The following is a 21,543-nucleotide window of genomic DNA, read 5'->3' as shown; positions in this document are numbered from 1 at the left end:
ATGGAATGCCTGTTTCCCAGCTCTGCAGTACATAGCCATCCACTGTATCAGCCTCTCAATCCACTCTTTGTCCTGCTCCCTTTCATTCAGTGCAGTGTTATACCCCCAACCCTGTCTGTGTCCTTAAACTGCCATCGCCCTAATCGGTCACCACGAACATGTTGACATGACAGCTGTGTTCCTAACGCCTTGGCCTTGAGTGGCTGTTCAAACCATTACACAGGTTAGGACAAGATGAATGTGGAAACTGGAGACCTGGATGGACATTTAGACATGACACCAGTGTATTTGTGACTAATGACAAAACAGCCTTCCAGTAAGAGTAACCAAAACATCTATGGCTCCTTGAAAAGTGCTTTATAAAACCTATTTATTATTTACTAGTATTAACGTTAACCTGTTAATAATCTGCCCTTGAACAAGACACTTAACCCTGATTGCTCCACTTGTACATGCAGTGAAACAGGACAAATATAAGCCCCTATTTGATATGTCATTTCTTTTAGAATGGATCCTGGCATCTTCAATAACTCCAGACAGACTACGTGCTCAGGGGCAGTGTTAAGCTAACACATTGTTTCCTCTCCCACTTCCACAGGATAAATGATTCATTCTGCAGCAGGTAGAGTATTCTCAGAGAGGAGAACACTATAGCCCCTGTACCTCTGCTGCAGCTCCACTGCAAACAGCTTCTGTCAAAACAGGAAATCATTCAAAAGTCTTGTCACGGCAAAGGGTCCTGCCACAGCCTCTGCCTACTGCCTCCAAAAATTCAGAATAATCATTACACCCTCATTCTCCAAACATCAGGGAGGGAGAGAGCCAGGGAGAGAGGGCCAGACTATCCTGCCTCCCCTCTCGGGAACATCACACACACACACAGCTAGAGCTGTCAGTTCAGCCCACACACGGACTGTCAAAGTGCTTCTGAGTTTAACAGCATTACATGAAAGTTGACCAGCTACGCAAGAGACGTATTTGTTTTGATTATGATTTAGTGATGAAATACTGTATCACCTAACAAAGCCAAGTATGTATTTGGGGATGGAAAAGTGACTGCCTGGTAATGCTGCTGATACCATGGTGGTGAGTGGAGGTTGGAGGTTGACACACAATGCAGAAGAGCCCGGTCATTCACTGATTACAGCCTTCAGCATGGCAAGGAGCGATTCCAGAGTGTTTGGAGAGCTTGACATACACACTGGGGGGAGCTAGACAAAGAGAGGAGACAAAACCCTCTCAGAATTACTAATGGCAGGTGAAGGTCACAGCATGGTCTTAACAAAAAGCTGAGAGAGGAGTAGGACAAGGACTGTTATTTACACACTGGATCAGACAGCACATCTCACCAACATGCTGAAGTGTAAGAGACAGGGGGTGAGGATTCTTTGTAGCCATCATAGCCAATGCATACAGAGATGTTTCTGTACTTGGAAACAAATGGAAAAGCCAGCTTTAAGCCACCCTGCAGTCTGACCTCTCATAGATGCCCTGGGTTGAATGAAACAGCCACAGGGTTGAGCAGTGGGAACTGTGGAATTCCACTTCTCAGCATGAAACCTCGAAACACCACTACTGGTATGTAAGAGTGGGTAGCAGTATAGTTTCAGACTAGACAGAGAAAGGACTATGAAAACTGTAGATTATTGGCCCAAATCCCAGGGGGGCATAACTGCTTCATATAACCTGGAATAAAATACCTGCACAGAAAGAGGATGTTTACTCTGTGGTCAATCTTTCTGCATATGAGGGAAGATGAACAGCTCTTTGAAAGGAGTTTTCAACTTTATATTAGTTTCAATGGGATAACAGCAGTTAAACCCACCTCCAGTCTACTGCATTGAGAGCAGCTTGGCTGCGGCTGATACAGGTACAGGGAGGTCTGTCTGATTGGTATTCAGTGGCATGATTCTTATCACTCCCCCGTCATCTCTCCATCTGCCACTTGACACAGAAATATCTGAATTTCAATCAATTCCATAGTCCTTGGAGCAAACATGACATTAATGGACAAATTCCACACTGTCCAGACCATCTTACCTACAGTACATCCACCTGAGGGAATCAGGACTTAGTTCTGGGTGGTCAATTGAACTGTTATGAGGCCATAATGATTAAAGTAATGAAAGTGCATTCTGTGTCTGTGGTGAATATAGGCTTTCCTAGAAAGCACACCACACCTGCCAACACTGTCATAACAAAGACAGAAATGACAGCCGTCAACACGTTGCTGTAAGAATAAAATAGAAGTGTGTTTCCTTAGAATTACCTTCCAGAAAGATTCAACACGACTCTTTCTTCCTGTGGCACCAGGATGAAAGGAACAGTTGGGGATACACTTTAAAAGGAAGTCGTTTTTTTTTACACTATTAAAAACTGATCCACTAGGGTCAAGCAGCCCCAGTGAAAGGAGAAGTACAAAGGACAGCTAAAGTTCTTCCACTCTCTGTGGCAGTTTGAAAGTCAGCACTGAATTGCAAAGGTATTTTTGGCAGCTTCAAAAGCACTCAAGAATTGAATACAGGTACTGGTGTAACCGTCAAAAACTGTGGAATTTGCTACACTTGACTAGGTTTGCTGAGCAGATTAACCTTGTCATCTGCATTGACGGAGATGATCATTACCATTCAAACACATGTTCCTTCAGAACAAGGGGATCTTGGTATGCTGAGGCCAAAGGTCAACTAAAGCATGGTGACGTTAGTTTGTAGCCTTCCTTCACTTGGAGACTTGGATCTCTGCACCGGTGAAGCGTGGATTTGCTGTATGTAGAAAGAGAATGCTTTATTAGTGGAGCCTAGAGATAAACACCTGTAGGGAAACTGAGCTGCATTTAATCTCCATTTAAAGTGTTTTGCTTCACTTCACGGCTAATTAACTCATTCTTCCCAGAGTGCCGTTATACCACAGAACAGACCATACCAATTAGAAGACTGGAGGGAGGTGGCAAATAAACAGATCTGAGATAAATAAAAGATTGATGGAACCATCATTTCTTATTAAGGACAAAAGTGGAGGGATATAGAATAGAGGGAGTCTGTGTGGGTCTATATGGATATTGTACACTTCCCCCTGTCAGCCCCGCAAACCCCAAACAACAATAGCAACATTGTCCCAACAGGACACCATTGTACCTCAATTGGATCATTTCTCCCCTTGGGGAGCTATAGAGTTGCACTTTTCCCAAAGCATCGACTGCTCCAACTATATGTTTTCTGGGGGAAAAACCACTTCAAAAGACTCTAGTGTAGCTACTTAAAACAAAGTGAAAGAACATTCATATCTTCAGAGTAGATTTGATCAAAATAAATACCTCTCTCAGTCTGAGTAGAAAGAATTCTAAAGAAATGCAAGTCAGGAATATAGTGCCAGATTAAAGTAACAGCCAAAGAGCCCTGGTCCACTCAGACAGGAGAGGTTAACTAACCCACCATGTTAGAGAGCACTAGGCAGACCTCCATTCTTCCACTGGCCTACATGTAAATTAATGTGAGTTTTACTACGACCGCGCTGCCCGTCTCAACAATCCCTTCTTTGTATTCTAGCTCTGCTGGTTTCCACCAGCAACCTGCTACACAACCAGCAGACCGTTGTCACGGCAGCGCCATGTGGACTTGGATTCCGCTCAGCCTGTCACAGCATGCTCCATGGACAGCAGGGGGGGAGGAGGGAAGGGGGGACCCCAAAAGCCTATACAGACAGCTCCATCCAATGATGGAGTGTGATGGAAGGATGATGGGAGACTTCAACCTAAAGTGCTACTGTTTGGATGAAACCTCAACCACATCTGTCAGTCATGGAGTAGATATGACTGGTTTAAAAAGAGTTTCTCTTTTTGACAGGGGCTATCAGTCATATAAAGCTTGACTTCACAGTTGACTGTCATATTTCTGAGAGTCTGGAGGTTTGATGAATTAACCAGCCCATGCCTCCACTCATGGTGCTTAATTTGCTGAGTGCGAGGGTGACCGGGCAGGCAGGTGGGCTATGCATTCAACGACTCGCCCATAATTACCTTAAAAGACACATGGCGCTGTCCAAGATGGCAGTAAATCAAATTAAACTCCACTGTGAAGTATTGAAGAGCCCACCATTATGTGAAAATAACAGAAGACACATCAGCAGAAATGAATGATTCCCCAATGAGGGATAATAAAGAGGCCAAGCACATCACAAGGACAAACTCAACATCTCTCATTGGCTGTTCCAAGACATGAACACATGTTCATATTAAATGGTTAAAGAAAAAAAAAAAAGTCCTTGGTTGCACATGTAGTTACTTGGAAACTACAGTTCTGGTCCTGGTATAATTACATGCAACTACACTGCAGTAACTAACCTTAGGTAAAGTAGCAGTAGAGTGGAACAAAGAGAACACGAGTGTGTCAAGTTTGAGTTGTGTTGAAACCACAGCCATACTTTATGGGAATTCTAATGTCAGAATAGGGTTGTAGGACAGTCGTGACTTGGCCTGTCCCTGTCGTCTGCTGTTACCGAACCCACCAATGTTAAAACAGCACAATGACAAAGACACAATGTCCAGCTAGTGCCAGAGAAGAAGACCAAAACAGGATCCTTGCTTCCATCAAGTCATTTCAGTAACAAATAACCAATTGATTTTACAGCCAGGCTGACAGTTGGACCATCATAGATCTCCGGGCTGTCCTGTTGTTCTCTTTTCTCAGCGGCCAGAGAGACGGGCACAATGACTCCCTTCATGCAGCACACAATCAAAGTGTCAGCTATAACAAATTTCTGCAATCATTTTCTTTGCCCTTTTAAAAACTCACATGTCTGAATGCCAGCTTCCTGCCTCAGTCATTTCTATAGTGTTTACATAAGGTGCATTGAATTGTCTGTGTTACGAGTCCTCCATCTCAGAGCAACACATTTCCAATGCAACATAGGGAGCAAGACAGCGGCACAGACAATGTATGATATGTCAGTGCCTTACATACAGGTAGGTGTGTGCTGTGCTGAATGAGTTACTCCCACGGTCCCATCAGACGGAGTCTGTCTGAGACTACTGAGGAACACACCAGACATGAATGGGCATCCACCCATCCACACCAGTGTTGCTAAGCACTAGAAAGCATCTGTCTGCAACCACAGAACACTATTAATTAGTTATTACAACTGCTTTGAGTCAGGAGATATTAACAATATTAACACAATAGTGTTATACTGAGGCTCTTGTTTGTGCTGTGTGCCGCTTGGAACAGACTGTTTGCTCCCAATAATTTCCTACATTCAACAAACTATTCACACAAACAAGAATACAACCATAGCAGTACAAAGCCCTTTATGGCAGGCTCTCTGATTGGGGCAAGTGAGGCAAACTAAAAGAGGCATGCCTGTGGATAGAGTTGCCAGTGTTTTCCAAAAGTACATAGAGTGGCCAGACAAATAGAAAAAGTAGCCAGCCAGACGCTCAACATTTTTTGCCAAAAGAGCTCTATTTTTGTGGCCTGGGTGATGAAACGGAGGAAGTGACAGATATAGCGGAGGCAATCAATGAAATGATGCTGTCCAGGTGAGTCCGATGAAGCGCTGGTGCGCGTAACGATGGTGACAGATGTGCGTAATGATGAGCAGCTTGGTGGCCTCGACCACCAGAGAGGCGGAGCGGGTGCAGACATGACAGTCTAGGGCTAGGCCTAGTTGATCACGACTATTTTCTAAGTAAAGAGAACATTAAACCTTTTAAACATTTAACCTGTCTCTTGAGATTGAAGTCTTATTTCCAGTTTTACTGCAATATATGCCATAAATGTTCTTCAAATTATATATTTTATTAAAACAAAAATAGAGTAAATACATTTTTTTTTAAAGGTTGTTTGTCCAGGTTAAATTTTTTTATTTAAATTAATTGGAGTTCGAAATTCACAACAATGTTTAAACCACATCAGGAGACCACTTTTGAGGATTTTAGGGTGTAATTACCCTTTAATTAAAGTGTGCACCTAGCAAGAGGTTGTTGTTTAGCTGCGTTTGTAGCAAAAGTGATGAGTTTGCAAAACAAATACCCATCGGATCGATAAAAATAATTATGATATCATTCTGCCAGGAATGAATATGCTACTTTGCAGTTAACATTTAATGTTTTTTGGGAAAGCCTTTCCATCTACCAGAAGACTGTTTTCATTAACATCATCGCTAATGGCTAGACTCACGCAACATACACACACACACAGGGGTAAGCATGGCACACTGGTATTTGGAGAGTTTCTCTCATTTTGCAGATCTTCTCAAGATCTGTCAAGTTGTATGGGGAGCGTCGCTGTACAGCTATTTTCAGGTCTCTCCAGAGATGTTTGATCGGGTTCAAGTCCGGGCTCTGGCTGGCCCACTCAAGGACATTCAGAGATTTGTTTTCCGAAGCCACTCTTGCATTGTCTTGGCTGTGTGTTTAGGGTCATTGTCCTGTTGGAAGGTGAACCTTCGCCCCAGTCTGTGGTCCTGAACGCTCAGGAGCAGGATTTCATCAAGGATCTCGCTGAACTTTGCTCTGTTCATCTTTGCCTTGATCCGGACTTGTCTCCCAGTCCCTGCCGCTGAAAAACATACCCACAGCATGATACTATCACCACCATACTTCACCATAGGGATGGTGCCAGGTTTCCTCCAGATGTGAAGTTGGTCAGAGTCCTTAAGGTGCCTTTTGGCAAACTCCAAGCGGGCTGTCATTTGCCTTTTACTGAGGAGTGGCTTCCGTCTGGCCGCTCTACCATAAAGGCCTGATTGGTGGAGTGCTGCAGAGATGGTTGTCCTTCTGGAAGGTTCTCCCATTGCCAAAGGGGAACTCTGGAACTCTGTCAGAGTGACCATCGGGTTCTTGGTCACCTCCCTGACCAAGGCCCTTCTCCCCCGATTGCTCAGTTTGGCCTGGCCGGCCAGCTCTAGGAAGAGTCTTGGGGGTTCCAAACTCCTTCCATTTAAGAATGATGGAGGCCACTGTGTTCTTGGGGACCTTCAATACTGCAGACAATGTTTCAAACCCTTCCCCAGATCTGTGCCTAGACACAATCCTGTCTTGAAGCTCTACGGACAATTCCGTCGACCTCATGGCTTGGTTTTTGCTCTGACAACTGTGGGACGTTATATACAGGTGTGTGCCTTTCCAAATCAAGTCCAATCAATTGAATTTACCACAGGTGGACTCCAATCAAGTTGTAGAAACATCTCAAGGATGATCAATGGAAAAAAAGGATGCACCTGAGCTAAATTTTGAGTCTCATGGCAAAGGGTCTAAATACTAGGTATTTAGTAAATAAGGTATGTTTTTTTTGTTTAAACATTTGCAAACATTTCTAAAAACCTGTTCTTAATTTGTCTTTATGGGGTATTGGGAGTAGATTGATGAAGGAAATAAATAATTTGATCAATTTTAGAATAAGGCTATATATAACGTATCAAAATGTGGAAAAGGGGTCTGAATACTTGCAAATTCACAAGCATCATTCCTCTCTGTAAGAAATTTGACCGCAACCAGAGATCTATATGAGGAGATGCTCATGTCTCCACCCTAACAATGGGAGTAGTTGTCCCAAAGGCGGGAAGACAGGTGACAAGCTTAGGTCCAAAATAAGCCCACAGACATGCATTGGGCTTGTTTTGGACAGATTTTGGTGACAGGGAAACCTCTCCCTTCGCCTCTTCCTCTCTGCTACGTTTCCCCATTATTGCTTGCTTTCTGACTGACAGGCACCTATCCTTTCAATAGATCGCTAGAAGATGCATATTGTTCATTCTAGCGGGAGAGGGCTCGACGGACTAGCGAATTGAAACTGTTAAATGAAAAGTAGCCTAGTTAAAATGAAGTGGAAAATGTAGGCGGCTGAAATGATTCTGTAACTGGCTAATAAGCTGACAGCCGGTGCTAATGGAAAACACTGATTCAAAGACAGTACAGTATGAAGGCTAAAACTGCTTCTCCAATAGAAATTGGCTAGCTAAGCTCATGCGTAGAAAAACGTCATCGGGTCTAACAGTCATTTTGCGCCAAACTCTGCATGTGCAGGAGGTCAAATCAAAGCCACTCCTTCGATATAAAGTTGTTTTTGACAAAAAAAGAAAATGTGTCAATTTGTCTAACTACTGATGACATTGGCCCGAATCTAGGTTGTGCTGCTAGATTTTAAGAAAATTAACAACGAAGGAAGCATTTATCCCTTTTCAAACCCCGGCCTGGTCCTTTTGGTCTGTTTCACAAGTGTTCCCGGAAGTCCCGCGATGTTGCGCCTCTGGGTTTAATAACTGTGAATGAGTTGCTACCCACCAGAAACAACCAATGGTGGGAGGAGTCCTCCTTCCATTGGTTCACAATGAGGGACCACTACTCATGCATTCTCTATGTCTACACTTGCTTTAAAGTATCAATCAATCAGATGTATTTTTACATCAGCAGATGTCACAACGTGCTATACAGAAACCCAGTCTAAAACCCCAAACCACAAGCAATGCAGATGTATAAGCACATGGCTAGGAAAAGTAGACTTGTCAGTTGTCATTGTTAACTTAATCAGTTCGTTTTCAGAGTGGTCTGTTATCTGCTCTGTGTGTATCTCCCTTTTCCAGGAACCCATCTGCTACAGAATTGATTCCCATCAACAATCATGATGTGAAACACAGCAGAAGGAAATACCCAGCTAGATAATGCAAATGGCTCTCTACTGAGTGTCTGGGTAAACAAATAAAATACTGTAGAGAGAGTGAGTGGTTTAATGTTACTTCTACAAATATAGCACAGCCTGTTAGTAGCTAAGAGAAAGGTAAAGACTGACAGAATGCTCTGGTAGATATGGTGGATTGGTTTTTGGGAGCCATAATCATTTTCTGTATAGAGAAAGTGACTTTGGGGATCCTGTTCTCGCTGCCTCAAGAATGTAATCATGCTATACATCTCTGTCACCATTAGGTCACAGACACACAAGCCCCTCTCCTGCCCCTTCCTCAGCCACACACACACAGCTAATGGAGAGAGTAGAGGTCTTGCGTATTGGAGGGTGTGAGCTGAATTTCAATAGATTTCTTTCAGTCCTGCTTGGCATTGCCCTTTATTTTCTAAATGATGTGGGCAGAAAGCAAGAGTTAATTGGCATGAGAACTTCAATAGAGCATCAATATAGCCTGTCAACCTATTGTGATGTCTGTAATCAAATCACAATATATTGTGATGCAAAACTGAACCATACATGTTCAAACACTCCATGCAGGCATATCCAGGGACAGATGAGAAATTACATCACATCAGTGTGTGTGTGTGTGTGTGTGTGTGTGTGTGTGTGTGTCGTAAAGCAGCATCATGTGTGTGTTCAGTCCTCTCTCTTCCTCAAACACAGATGCTCTAAATAGTAAGAAAGTAAATTAAAAGTAGGATATTATCTAGCTACAGATCCTGAAGATAAGCAAACATGACCTTACTCCAAACAATATAGGATTAGGTTACGTTGGTCAAACACAATCATTTTTTTCATTCATCTCACCTTTGGGGATTGCTGTCAAAATAACAGGAAATGCATTTCAAGGTGCTGGTTTATAATAGGCCTGGGTAATTTCTGTCTGAAACCTAAAGTAAGCATAGGCTACTGATGCATAGGTTAGGCTAAAAGTGTAAAGACAGCAGTCTATGATTTTACAAAACTATAGATAAATGACTTAATAAATCATAATAAAATGGTCCTGAAAAATACAATTAGTGGTTGGCAATCAGTGGAGGCTCCTCAAAGGAAAAAGTGGAGGACATAAAAATAAAAATGGTAAAACATTTAAAAATATAAATATAATCACGTCACCAAATAATTTATTAAAACACAGTATTTTGCAAAGAAGGTCTCCAGTAGAACCATGCTGTAGCCGGAGGACAGCTAGCTTCCGTCCTCCTCTGGGTACATTGACTTCAATACAAAACCTAGGAGGTTCATGGTTCTCACCCCCTTCCATAGAAATTATGACAACTCCGAAAGACATCCTCCAACCTATCAGAGCTCTTGCAGCATGATCTGACATGTTGTCCACCCAATCAAAGGATTAGATAATTAATCTAGTACTGAAAGCATAGGCTACAGCTAGCTAGTACTGCAGTGTATAAAATGTGGTGAGTAGTTGACTCAGAGAGATAAAGACAGTAGTTGAACAGTTTTGAACAAAATAACTTATTCCAAAATGAATGAGAAGCAAGAGAGAAATAGAGAGGAGATTTTCATTTTAATATTTTTTCACTTTCAGTTTCACTTAAAGTTACTTAGCTAGCTAGTTTAGCCTACTGGAACACCCTGCTCAAACAGAGGGATGCTATGTTAGCTATCTGGCTATGACTATCCAACACATGGAACTCTTCCAAGTCAAGGTAAGCTTTTGGTTTTACTAATTTAATTCCAGCGGGGCCCGCCGGTGTAACTGCTTACTGACTGTACACTAACGTTACTGTATTATTGTAGTGGGTTTACTAACGTGTCAGTTCAATTAGCTATGCTGACTATGACGTTACTTTAGCTAATATGTGACAACGATGTTGTGTGTAGAGGTTTGGCTTGATGTGCTGTGCATTGAAGTCCAGAAGCAAAGGGAAGAGGTGAGAAGAGAGTGCATAGATGCTAGAATGATTACAATGTGCCTGCTATGTAAGTGAACTGTGTTAACGCATGGTCAGGGGTGTGAGTATTCATACCACCTATTCTGTTGAAAAAAAAATCTTAAAGGAAGCAAACTGAACAAAACAGGGATAAACATACCTGAATTTGTCCAAGAGAAACTCTAGTTTGCAACTTTTGGACTAATGATTACACCCTATAATCAGCAAGCAAGAGTGTGCAAGGCTGTATTGAATGTCACTGTGTCACCTCATTTGTCTTTTGACCTGTGTGCAATTCATAGGCTAGGTTATAGCAACCTCATGATGAGTATAGGGAAAATGTTAGTATCATGTAGTAGCCTAAACCTATTGCTGTTACATTGAACTGGGTGAATGAAATATGAATGACAGTCATCCAATTTGCTGTAATAAAATAAGGCCAAGATCATGGAAAAAAAACAACTCTTAAACGGCTCTGACCGCCACTGTTGGCAATGACATTGCAAGATAGTGTATCATATAAAGCCTGAATAGCCTAACATAGCAGAAATCCCTGAGTAAAGTTGTAGGCTATGCTATGCTATACAGCATGTGTTATCGTTCAGCCTGTAGCCTAATAGTGGTCTCATAAAGGGCTCGTCAGGAGCAATAGGCTCTCTCTGAATTTCTGTGACATTCAGAAAACCTAATCAACAAATCAATGCGTTCTGTCCTAGTGCAACATTGTATCCATGAACACCTGGGGTATTTTTACGTGTAACCGTGAGAAAGAAAGTGATGGTTTGCATTGCAACGTCATCATTGCTCAACCCGCTGCAATTGATGCATTTAAAAGACTGCATGCCTTCTAGCGTGCTACCGACACAACAATACTCCTACAGCTATGAGCTATTTGAGCTCGAATCGGACGTTATTGGAGTCACGCACCTCCCATACATTAACAACATAAAGCTGCACTCACTCAATGAAGTAGCTGGCCCCCTCGTCCGAGAATCCTTCTTCCCATCCCAGTGGTAAATCTAAAACATGAATACAATGGGCTGCGTGAATCTATACATATCTAGAAGCGGTAGGCTAAAGCACAATGTGTACAGCAGTCATGAAATATCGTATTATTAATTCCTGCGCGTACCTGATCGTATCATGTGTCCAGAGTTGACAGGTTCACACGTTCGAGGATGGAGCCAAGTAGTGCTGTGAGTTTTATCACTGAAAGAAAGACACCTGTTACTGGACGAGGATAACGTGAATAACTGCGCAATTAACCCGTTTCATCAGTAAAACTTAAAGTTAAATCATCACAGTGCATGCTCACCTGATGAAGAAGACCCTACCATCTCGATAAACTCCATAGGACCAGTGGTCAGGTAAAGTGTCCCGCCCGAGCGGTGCCGCCATGATCCCGGCTTCTTGTTCAAGCTATTTCATGCTCTAATCCCCTCCGCAGAGTTTTCAGACCAATGATCACCGCTAGGGCTGTATACTTTTAAAGGGGAAGACCAAACTTGTAAAAAGTCCTAAAGCCAGCGCGTCTTTGTGCCACTTTTAGCCGACGAAAATGGGGGTAGACATACCAAAGCGTGCGTGGTTGGCTGTGGTTGAATCAAATGCGGTGCGTAAAACATGGTTCTCCAATTCAGTTCAATCAAGCGCAGTATTGTTATGCATCACAAGGGTGCAGCTACAGTAATTACACATAAGGAATGCGTTGAAAAGATTTCAGCATTAACACCCTGTTATTTGAGAAGATTAACATTCCTAAACAAGTCCATCACACGTAAATTCCAAAACTCAACTGAACGATTTTTCCTGCAGTAATGACGTCACCCACAGTAGCCTAAACTACCAATTATATAGCATTTCCTGATGAATCTAAGATAGCCTTTAAGCCTATGGCCTGTGGAACATACAGGTAGCTGGCAAAATAAAGACAACACCAACATATAGTGTCTAAATAGGGCGTTGGTCCACCACGAGCCGCCAGTACGGCTTCAATGCGCCTTAGCATAGATGTGTTTGGATCTCTATTGGAGGGATGCGATATTCCATTATTTATTGTTTTGTTGATGGTGGGGGATGCTCAGGTTCATAATCTCCCATACAGTATTCACACCAATCGATTTTTTTCCCCACAATTTGTTACGTTGCAGCCTTATTCTAAAATGTATTAAATTATTTTTTCTACTCATAAATCTACACATAATATTCCATAATGACAAAGCATTATGCTCAATTGTTAAGAATTAAAAACATAAATATCTTATTTACATAAGTGTTCATACCATTTGCTATGATTCTCGAAATTGAGCTCAGGTGCATCCTGTTTCCATTGACCATCCTTGAGATGTTTCTACAACTTGATTGGAATCCACTGTTGCAAAATGCAATTGATTGGACATAATTTGGAAAGCAACACACCCGTCTATATAAGGTCCAACAGTAGACAGTGCATGTCAGAGCAAAAACCACGCCATGAGGTCAAAAAGAATTGTCCGTAGAGCTCCGAGACAGATCTGTGGAAGAGTAACAAAAAATGTCTGCAGCATTGAAGGTCCCCAAGTACACAATGGCCTCCATCATTCTTAAATGGAAGAAGTTTGGAACCACCAATACTCTTCCTAGAGCTGGCTGCCCTGTGGAGGTGGGAGAACCTTCCAGAAGGACAACCGTCTTTGCAGCACTCCACCAATCAGGTCTTTATGGTAGAGTGGCCAGACGGAAGCCACTCCTCAGTAAAAGGCACATGACAGCCCACTTGGAGTTTGCCAAAAGGCACCTTATGACCATGAAGAACAAGATTCTCTGGTCTGATGAAACCAAGATTGAACTCTTTTGCCTGAATGCCAAGCTTCACGTCTGGAGGAAACCTGGCACCATCGCTACGGTGAAGCGTGATGGTGGCAGCATCATGCTGTGGGTATGTTTTTCAGCGGCAGGGACTGGGAGACTAGTCAGGATTGAGGGAAGGATGAACAGAGCAAAGTACAGAGAGATGCTTGATGAAAACCTTCTCCAGAGCGCTCAGGACCTCCGACTGGGATGAAGTTTCACCTTCCAACATGACAACAACCCTAAGTACACAGACAAGGCAGCAGTGGCTTTGGGACAAGTCTCTGAATGTACTTGAGTGGGCCAGCCAGAGCCCGGACTTGAACCTGATCGAACATTTCTGGAGATAGCTGAAAATAGCTGTGCAGCAAAGCTCCCAATCCAACCTGACAGAGCTTGAGAGGATCTGCAGAGAAAAATGGGAGAAACTCCCCAAATACAGGTGTGCCAAACTTGTAGCGTCCTACCCAAGAAGACTCAAGGCTGTAATCGCTGCCAAAGGTGCTTCAACAAAGTACTGAGTAAAAGGTCTGAATACTTTTCTAAACTTTTTACTTTTCTAAAGTCACTGAGATCTCTTCTTCCAACCATGGGTAGCCAAAATAATGGCCAACATTTTTATACATGACCCTAAGCATGAAAGGATGTTAGTTGCTTAATTTACTCAGAAACCACATATATGTGTGGAAGTAATGCTTTTAATATACTTTGTATCCCTCATTTAGTCAAGAGTTTCCTTTATTTTGGCAGTTACCTGTAAGGTTATGGAACATTTGTGCCACTTTCACGTGGTAGTCGGAAATTAATTTCTGACTTGCTAATTGGTTGTAGTATAGACTTGCCGCCAGGGGTGTAATGCACCCCAAAAATCTGAGGCACAAAGTAGGTGAAGAAGTCTTGGGGGTGGTCCAGAGGGGGGGCATTTTTCAAACACCTGAAACAGGCACATGATGAGATTGTGCTTCCTTCTAGTGTGGTGCAAAATACATAGCACAAACTATTCAACATGGTCTGCAAAATGAGTCTCTCTATATAACAGATTAAATGTACAGATGTAGGATCTTAATTTGAGCCAGTTTTCTACATACAGCAGGAAATGTGAATTATGTGGATTATAATTTATGGACATTTTTGTAGAGGTTCATACATTTTTCGTTAGGACAAATCAAGTCTGAAATATCAAAGTGGAAATGACTAACTTTAGAAGCATTTTAAACTCAAATCGGGTGAATTCGGAATGAGTGGGACATCATATAAACTGGGACAGCTTAATCCTGACGTGTTTATTTATTGGTCTGACAAGATAAAATCAAAACTATTGGTACTATGCCTTTGCAGAGAAATAGGGTTGGAAACTTTCCGGTAAATTTCTGGAAATTTTCCTTGGGAAGTTAAGCCCTGGAATTTGGGGAATTTTGCTTAAATTCATCAAATAAATTAGCTTATAACAGTGAACCTTTTTTTGTGAGATTCACTTGGCAATTCTAGGTCTTTGGTTAAACTATCCCCAATTTAATGGAATTGCAACTCTCTGCATGCACAGTGCATTCTTCCATCACATGTGCAGTGGACTCTTCCATCACACGTACAGTTGATTCTCAAGATCTTGCACATCAATGAGATGCTATTGAGCCCACACTACTACACTGTCTGAGCCAAGGACTACATGCTTTCTGGTCAATTGTGATTACAGTACTGGATGGGGTGAATATATTTTATACGACATACATTATTTTTTGTTAACTAGTAAATAGTAGCCTACAGCAAAAGTGTGTTTAAATCATGTCTAACTTGTTAACAATTTCTGCTAGTTAGTTTTTGCTACCATGTGGGTTTTAGCTTGCTTGAGCCTGCTAACTGAAGTGTTAATTCACCTGTTTCCATACATGTTTCATGTTAAACATTTATCTTACAAAGGAGTTGTTTAATCTAAATCCTTAACTATTTATCTGTACATGGAATTGTATTTTTTTTAACTAATTTCTTTCTAATCTTTACAAGAAAATGCCACGGGCACTATCTGATGTGTGGAGATATTTCACTGCAGCTAATATAGAAGGAAAAGCTGTGTACATTTACAAATGCTGTGCCTAATCATATGTGAAGAATGCAACAAAGATGCAGAATCATCTGGCCAAGTGCATAAAGTTCCCTCAGCGCTCACAACAAGCAACCTCTGACAAAAGTATTTTTACCTCTATTCGAGGTGAAAATGATAAATCAGACACCTTATCGATAGCAACAGCTCATGGTCCTCCTGGAAACAGAAATGCTGATGAATGTCTTGCTCGAGCTGTGTATGCAACTGGTTCACCTCTGATGCTCACAGGCAATGTGGATTGGAAGAGATTTCTGAATGTTCTTCGCCCAGCATACACCCTTCCAACCAGACATGCTTTATCTACTAATTTGCTGGATGCAGAGTTCAACAGAGTTCAAGTGAAGGTCAAGCAAATCATAGGGAAAGCAGACTGTATTGCAATCATCAATGATGGGTGGTTGAATGTTTGTGGGCAAGGAATAATTAACTACATCATCTCCACTCCTCAACCAGTGTTCTACAAGAGCACAGACACACCAGTCTCTACATTGCAGATGAGCTGAAGACAGTCATCAATGACCTTGGACCACAGAAGGTATTTGCACTGGTGACAGACAATGCAATCACATCACACCCATTGGCTGTGCTGCTCATGCGTTGAATCTGCTCCTCAAGGATACATTCTACAAGAGAGCCAAGGAAATGGTTAGGGATGTGAAGGGTCATCAAGTTATAGCAGCAATCTACCTCACCAAGCAAAGTGAGAAGAATAAGTGGAAGGGACTTTGTGGATCTGAGGCTCTTTCCCCTGTTGCCTCCATCATCCTCCAAATCCCACCAACATCAGCCGCATCAGAGCGCAACTGGTCCTTGTTTGGGAACACACACACCAAACGCAACAGGCTGACCAATACAAAGGTTTAAAAATTGATGGCCTCCCGGCAAATGTGTGGCTTTTTGAGCCTGACAACGAGCCATTCTCAACAAGGTTGGAAAGTGACAGTGAAGATGATGCCTCAGAGTCTGATGTTCAAGAGCTAGACATTGAGGAGGTCCAGGGAGAAGACATGGGAGCCTGAGAGGAAGACAACCAAAGCTTTAGTTTCAAAACTATAATTTTAGATGTATGTTGAAAAGGTTTTTGGGAGATGCGATGGACCATTCAATATTCCCTTTCTTTTGTTGTTCAGTGAAATCATCCCATGTGAAGAGTTAACTCATTTAATTAAAGTTTGATTCATAACTAAATTGTTTGTTTTATTTGTATTGGAAGGATTTAATAATTTACAATTGTCTACTTATGATAAGGTAAAAGGTTTATGTCTCCATATGGTATGGTAAATATATCCGCTGCAAAAAACACATCTACATTTAAATGGTATTAATATTCATTCCTGTTAATTCCCATGGAAAGTTTTCACCTCTGAATATTCCCCAAAATGTGCAAGCCTACAGAGAAATCACATGATCAGAATCACATCACTTAATTGTGGGGTGAGCTTCAAACAGGAAGCTCACCCCACGACGCACACAGTAAGATCAGTGACAATTATTTTTCTCCGCTCATTTTTTTTATTGAATTAAAATTGCAATAATTTTGACTCGTCAGCACCCTTACTTCCCATGGCTATGGACTAATATTTTGGATAGATGTTGAAAGAGGTTACAGAAAGATTCTCAACAACAAAAGAGTGATCAAATTAAGTCTACATCGGTATAGGCTATGTAAATCTGTATTTCTTTAACGGTAAATATTGCCTGAAGCTGCACTGTCAAAATTGGATACGGACAGAAATTTCCTAAAATATGCATCTGGCTGTGCTGTAATGGGACTATTATCCCATGCCTTACATTGTCCTCACAGTCCTCACACCCCAGGTCCAGCAGCTATCAGGTTTCTCTGAGTGAGAGACTTCCCAGTAACAAAAATACACTGACATGGCAGGACCTCTCTCAAGAGCAAGGCAAGTTCACATAAAAAGAAGCAACTGCTCAGGAGGCCATTGTTGTCATCAGAGAAAGGCTATACATAGCCAGCTTTATTGTGTGCTATGGCTGACAATATGTTAAATGGCAGTAAGTGAATTAATGATGCATCTACAATCCGACTCAATCTGTGTGCGTGTGTGTGTATGTGACAATGTGTGTGATAGTGTGTGTGGCATGTACACACAAAGCTGGTTTAGCTGTGGATCTGTTAGCTTCACGTCTCTCACTGCAGCTGCAGGCCTTAAGGACAGAGAGCCTTCCCAACCATGACACATTACAATAATGCTTACACTGCATCAAACAGACCTGCCCAATTTTCTGATGCTGCCCATAAATTCAACTTGGGGTGTGTGAGGCAAAGCTCAAAGTCACAGTACAGAGTAGAGCAGGCTACTTCTCCATAAGTAAAGAGGGAAAAGAGCTGTATCACTGGACTTCAAAAAAGGAAGACAACATATAATGTCTGGCCTCTTTCCAATGTATTTATGACAACCTTTATTTTACTATAGCCATTTGAATTCACGTATTCCTCATGATTCAGAATGAGTGGATTACATCTCAATATATATGGGGTGGCAGGTAGCCTAGTGGTTAGAGCGGTGGACTAGTAACCGTAAAGGTTGCTAGATCGAATTACTGAGCTGACAAGGTAAAAATCTGTTGTTCTGCCCTGAACAAGGCAGTTAACCCACAGTTCCTAGGCTGTCATTGTAAATAAGAATGAGTTTTTCACTGACTTGCCTAGTTAAATAAAAAATAGTACTGCCATCAGGCTTTTTTTATTTTACTAATGCAGTGTTTTATCTAAAAATGTTCTTACTGAACACAGTCTCCTGGTCCAATACATTTTTAAAAGGACTAAAAGAAGATAAATAACTCTCCATATCCTCGTGGGCTTCCTGTTAGGTAAAGGTTATCAATCTCCTTCCTTCCTGGACTAAAACAACCCAGAGTACACTCCCAGGGAGCAGAAAGCATCAAACACCCCACTGCAATATAAATATTTGATACTGAATCCCTATGGAGGAGGCTTTGCTGGCCTGTCCCCCATTGGTTTGATGTACTGTTCCTCTGGAATGATGGTGTGAAATCAAACACGCTTCTTCTCCAAACCCATTTGACTACAGATATTATACATCAAATGAGCTCTTTTTGAAAACCTGCCTTGATGATCACTGCTTTGCGTGATATATTGTTGTCTCTACCTTCTTTCCTTTGTGCTGTTGTCTGTGCCCGATAATGTTTGTGCCATGTTTTGTGCTGCTACCATGTTGTTGTCATGTTGTGTTGCTACCATGCTGTGTTGTGTGTTGCTGCCATGCTATGTTGTTGTCTTAGATCTCTCTTTATGTAGTGTTGTGGTGTCTCTCTTGTCGTGATGTGTGTTTTGTCCTATATTTTTATCTTTAATCCCAGCCCCCGTTCCCACAGGAGGCCTTTTGCCAGGCCATTATTGTAAATAAGAATTTGTTCTTAACTGACTTGCCTAGTTAAATACATTTTAAATCAAATTTAAAATGAAAACAAACTGAGCCAAAAGTTGAAGAAAATTAGGCTGGCATATTGAGGTCATGTTTCCGTAGTGGTGGTGATCTGTCTTCATTGTTGACTCTGCAAACAATAGGTGAAGTTAGGTGAGCCAAATATCATGCTAATGTTAATTTTATTGTATCAGTATAACACACAAAAATAAGCATTTGAAAATAACTTTTGTAAATGTCAATGGAACATAAAGAATAACTTATTGTTGCTGATGAGTGACAGGAACTCTGAGTGGTGACGTTATACCGTGTTCACATGCTAGTCGGAACTAGGAAACTCTACACTGTTGTCTACACTGGGGTGGTGTGCATTCACCGAAAGCATTTCAGACAGAGAAAAACTCCAAACCATGAACCCTGGGGCAGAGGGGGACTTAACACTGCAGTCCCCAGTCAACCTTTCTCCACTATTCTCTCTCTCCCTCTAACACACACGGTAGTGATGCACAGTCCTGCGCAGCTCTGCAGTATAGGCGCTGCTGCTGATTCCCACCTCTCCACTGCCAGAGGCTCACAATGCAGCAAGGTGACTCAATGTTATCGTCCTCTCCTAGGAGGCAGCAACTCCGGCTGAATCAGTGCTAGCTGAAGGGGCTCTGCAGCAAATGCAATAAAGATCTTACAGGCAATCTGATATATCACACCAAGATGGCATTTCACTCCTCAGGCACTAAAACCATGCCCCTGTCTAACACAGATACACCAAGATATACTGATACAAAATCAATGTGTGACACCTTCATTACCTGTTATTCTTTTAGCAGAATAAAGCTAGCCTCAGTAATGCATGATAAATCTCCAGAAAAAAAAGATCACAGAACAGCTCACCCCTTAGTAATACTTCTATTTATAGGCTCCTGCTTTCAAGGAACTTTAGGGACCATATTGGTAATATGATCTTATGTTTTCTTTGATGACTGACAGCCAAAATGTACAGATATCTAAACCAGAGGCTATCAAATATTTACAATGATTAATGACAAATTAAAGATGAATTATTATAGCCATTTGAATACACGTATTCCTCATGATTCAGAATGAGTGGATTACATCTCAATATGCACTGCTCAAAAAATAAAGGGAACACTAAAATAACACATCCTAGATCTGAATGAATGAAATATTCTTATTAAATACTTTTTTCTTTCCATAGTTGAATGTGCTGACAACAAAAATCACACAAAAATTATCAATGGAAATCAAATTGATCAACCCATGGAGGTCTGGATTTGGAGTCACACTCAAAATTAAAGTGGAAAACCACACTACAGGCTGATCCAACTTTGATGTAATGTCCTTAAAACAAGTCAAAATGAGGCTCAGTAGTGTGTGTGGCCTCCATGTGCCTGTATGACCTCCCTACAACGCCTGGGCATGCTCCTGATGAGGTGGCGGATGGTCTCCTGAGGGATCTCCTCCCAGACCTGGACTAAAGCAGGAGCGAGACATGATGTCCCAGATGTGCTCAATTGGATTCAGGCCTGGGGAACGGGCGGGCCAGTCCATAGCATCAATGCCTTCCTCTTGCAGGAACTGCTGACACACTCCAGCCACATGAAGTCTAGCATTGTCTTGCATTAGGAGGAACCCAGGGCCAACCGCACCAGCATATGGTCTCACAAGGGGTCTGAGGATCTCATCTCGGTACCTAATGGCAGTCAGGCTACCTCTGGCGAGCACATGGAGGGCTGTGCGGCCCCCCAAAGAAATGCCACCCCACACCATGACTGACCCACCGCCAAACCGGTCATGCTGGAGGATGTTGTAGGCAGCAGAACGTTCTCCGCGGCGTCTCCAGACTGTCACGTCTGTCACGTGCTCAGTGTGAACCTGCTTTCATCTGTGAAGAGCGCAGGGCGCCAGTGGCGAATTTGCCAATCTTGGTGTTCTCTGGCAAATGCCAAACGTCCTGCACGGTGTTGGGCTGTAAGCACAACCCTCACCTGTGGACGTTGGGCCCTCATACCACCCTCATGGAGTCTGTTTCTGACCGTTTGAGCAGACACGTGCACATTTGTGGCCTGCTGGAGGTCATTTTGCAGGGCTCCTCCTACTCCTCCTTGCACAAAGGCGGGGGTAGCGGTCCTGCTGTTGCCCTCCTCCACGTCTCCTGATGTACTGTCCTGTCTCCTGGTAGCGCCTCTATGCTCTGGACACTACGCTGACAGACACAGTAAACCTTCTTGCCACAGCTCGCATTGATGTGCCATCCTGGATGAGCTGCACTACCTGAACCACTTGTGTGGGTTGTAGACTCCGTCTCATGTTACCACTAGAGTGAAAGCAGCACCAGCATTCAAAAGTGGCCAAAACGTCAGCCAGGAAGCATAGGAACTGAGAAGTGGTCTGTGGTTATCACCTGCAGAACCACTCCTTTATTGGGGGTGTCTTGCTAATTGCCTATAATTTCCACCTGTTGTCTATTCCATTTGCACAACAGCATGTGAAATTTATTGTCAATCAGTGTTGCTTCCTAAGTGGACAGTTTGATTTCACAGAAGTGTGATTGACTTGGAGTTACATTGTGTTAAGTGTTCCCTTTATTTTTTTGAGCAGTGTATATGGGGTGG

At 42.3% G+C, this 21,543-nt stretch overlaps 1 protein-coding gene across 13 annotated transcripts in view; it reads right to left on the bottom strand.

Annotated features, from left to right (window-relative positions):
- The window catches only part of LOC109874840 (pleckstrin homology domain-containing family A member 7), a 161,648-nt gene extending 149,271 nt beyond the window's left edge, over positions 1 to 12,377 (bottom strand). For all 13 annotated transcript variants that reach the window (XM_031831121.1, XM_031831124.1, XM_031831123.1 and 10 more), the window contains exons 1-3: positions 11,889 to 12,377; positions 11,706 to 11,782; positions 11,535 to 11,592 (exon numbers count right to left, since the gene is read on the bottom strand). In XM_031831121.1, coding sequence (XP_031686981.1) covers positions 11,535 to 11,592; positions 11,706 to 11,782; positions 11,889 to 11,971 — 218 coding nt within the window. In that variant the 5' untranslated portion in view covers positions 11,972 to 12,377. The remainder of the gene's footprint in view (positions 1 to 11,534; positions 11,593 to 11,705; positions 11,783 to 11,888) is intronic.
- Positions 12,378 to 21,543: the final 9,166 nt, after the last annotated feature.

The sequence above is a fragment of the Oncorhynchus kisutch genome, linkage group LG8 (genome assembly GCF_002021735.2).
Source record: "Oncorhynchus kisutch isolate 150728-3 linkage group LG8, Okis_V2, whole genome shotgun sequence".
Classification (NCBI taxonomy): domain Eukaryota; kingdom Metazoa; phylum Chordata; class Actinopteri; order Salmoniformes; family Salmonidae; genus Oncorhynchus; species Oncorhynchus kisutch.
Note: the sequence above shows the minus strand (reverse complement) of the source record. Positions and strands in the feature narration are given on the sequence as shown.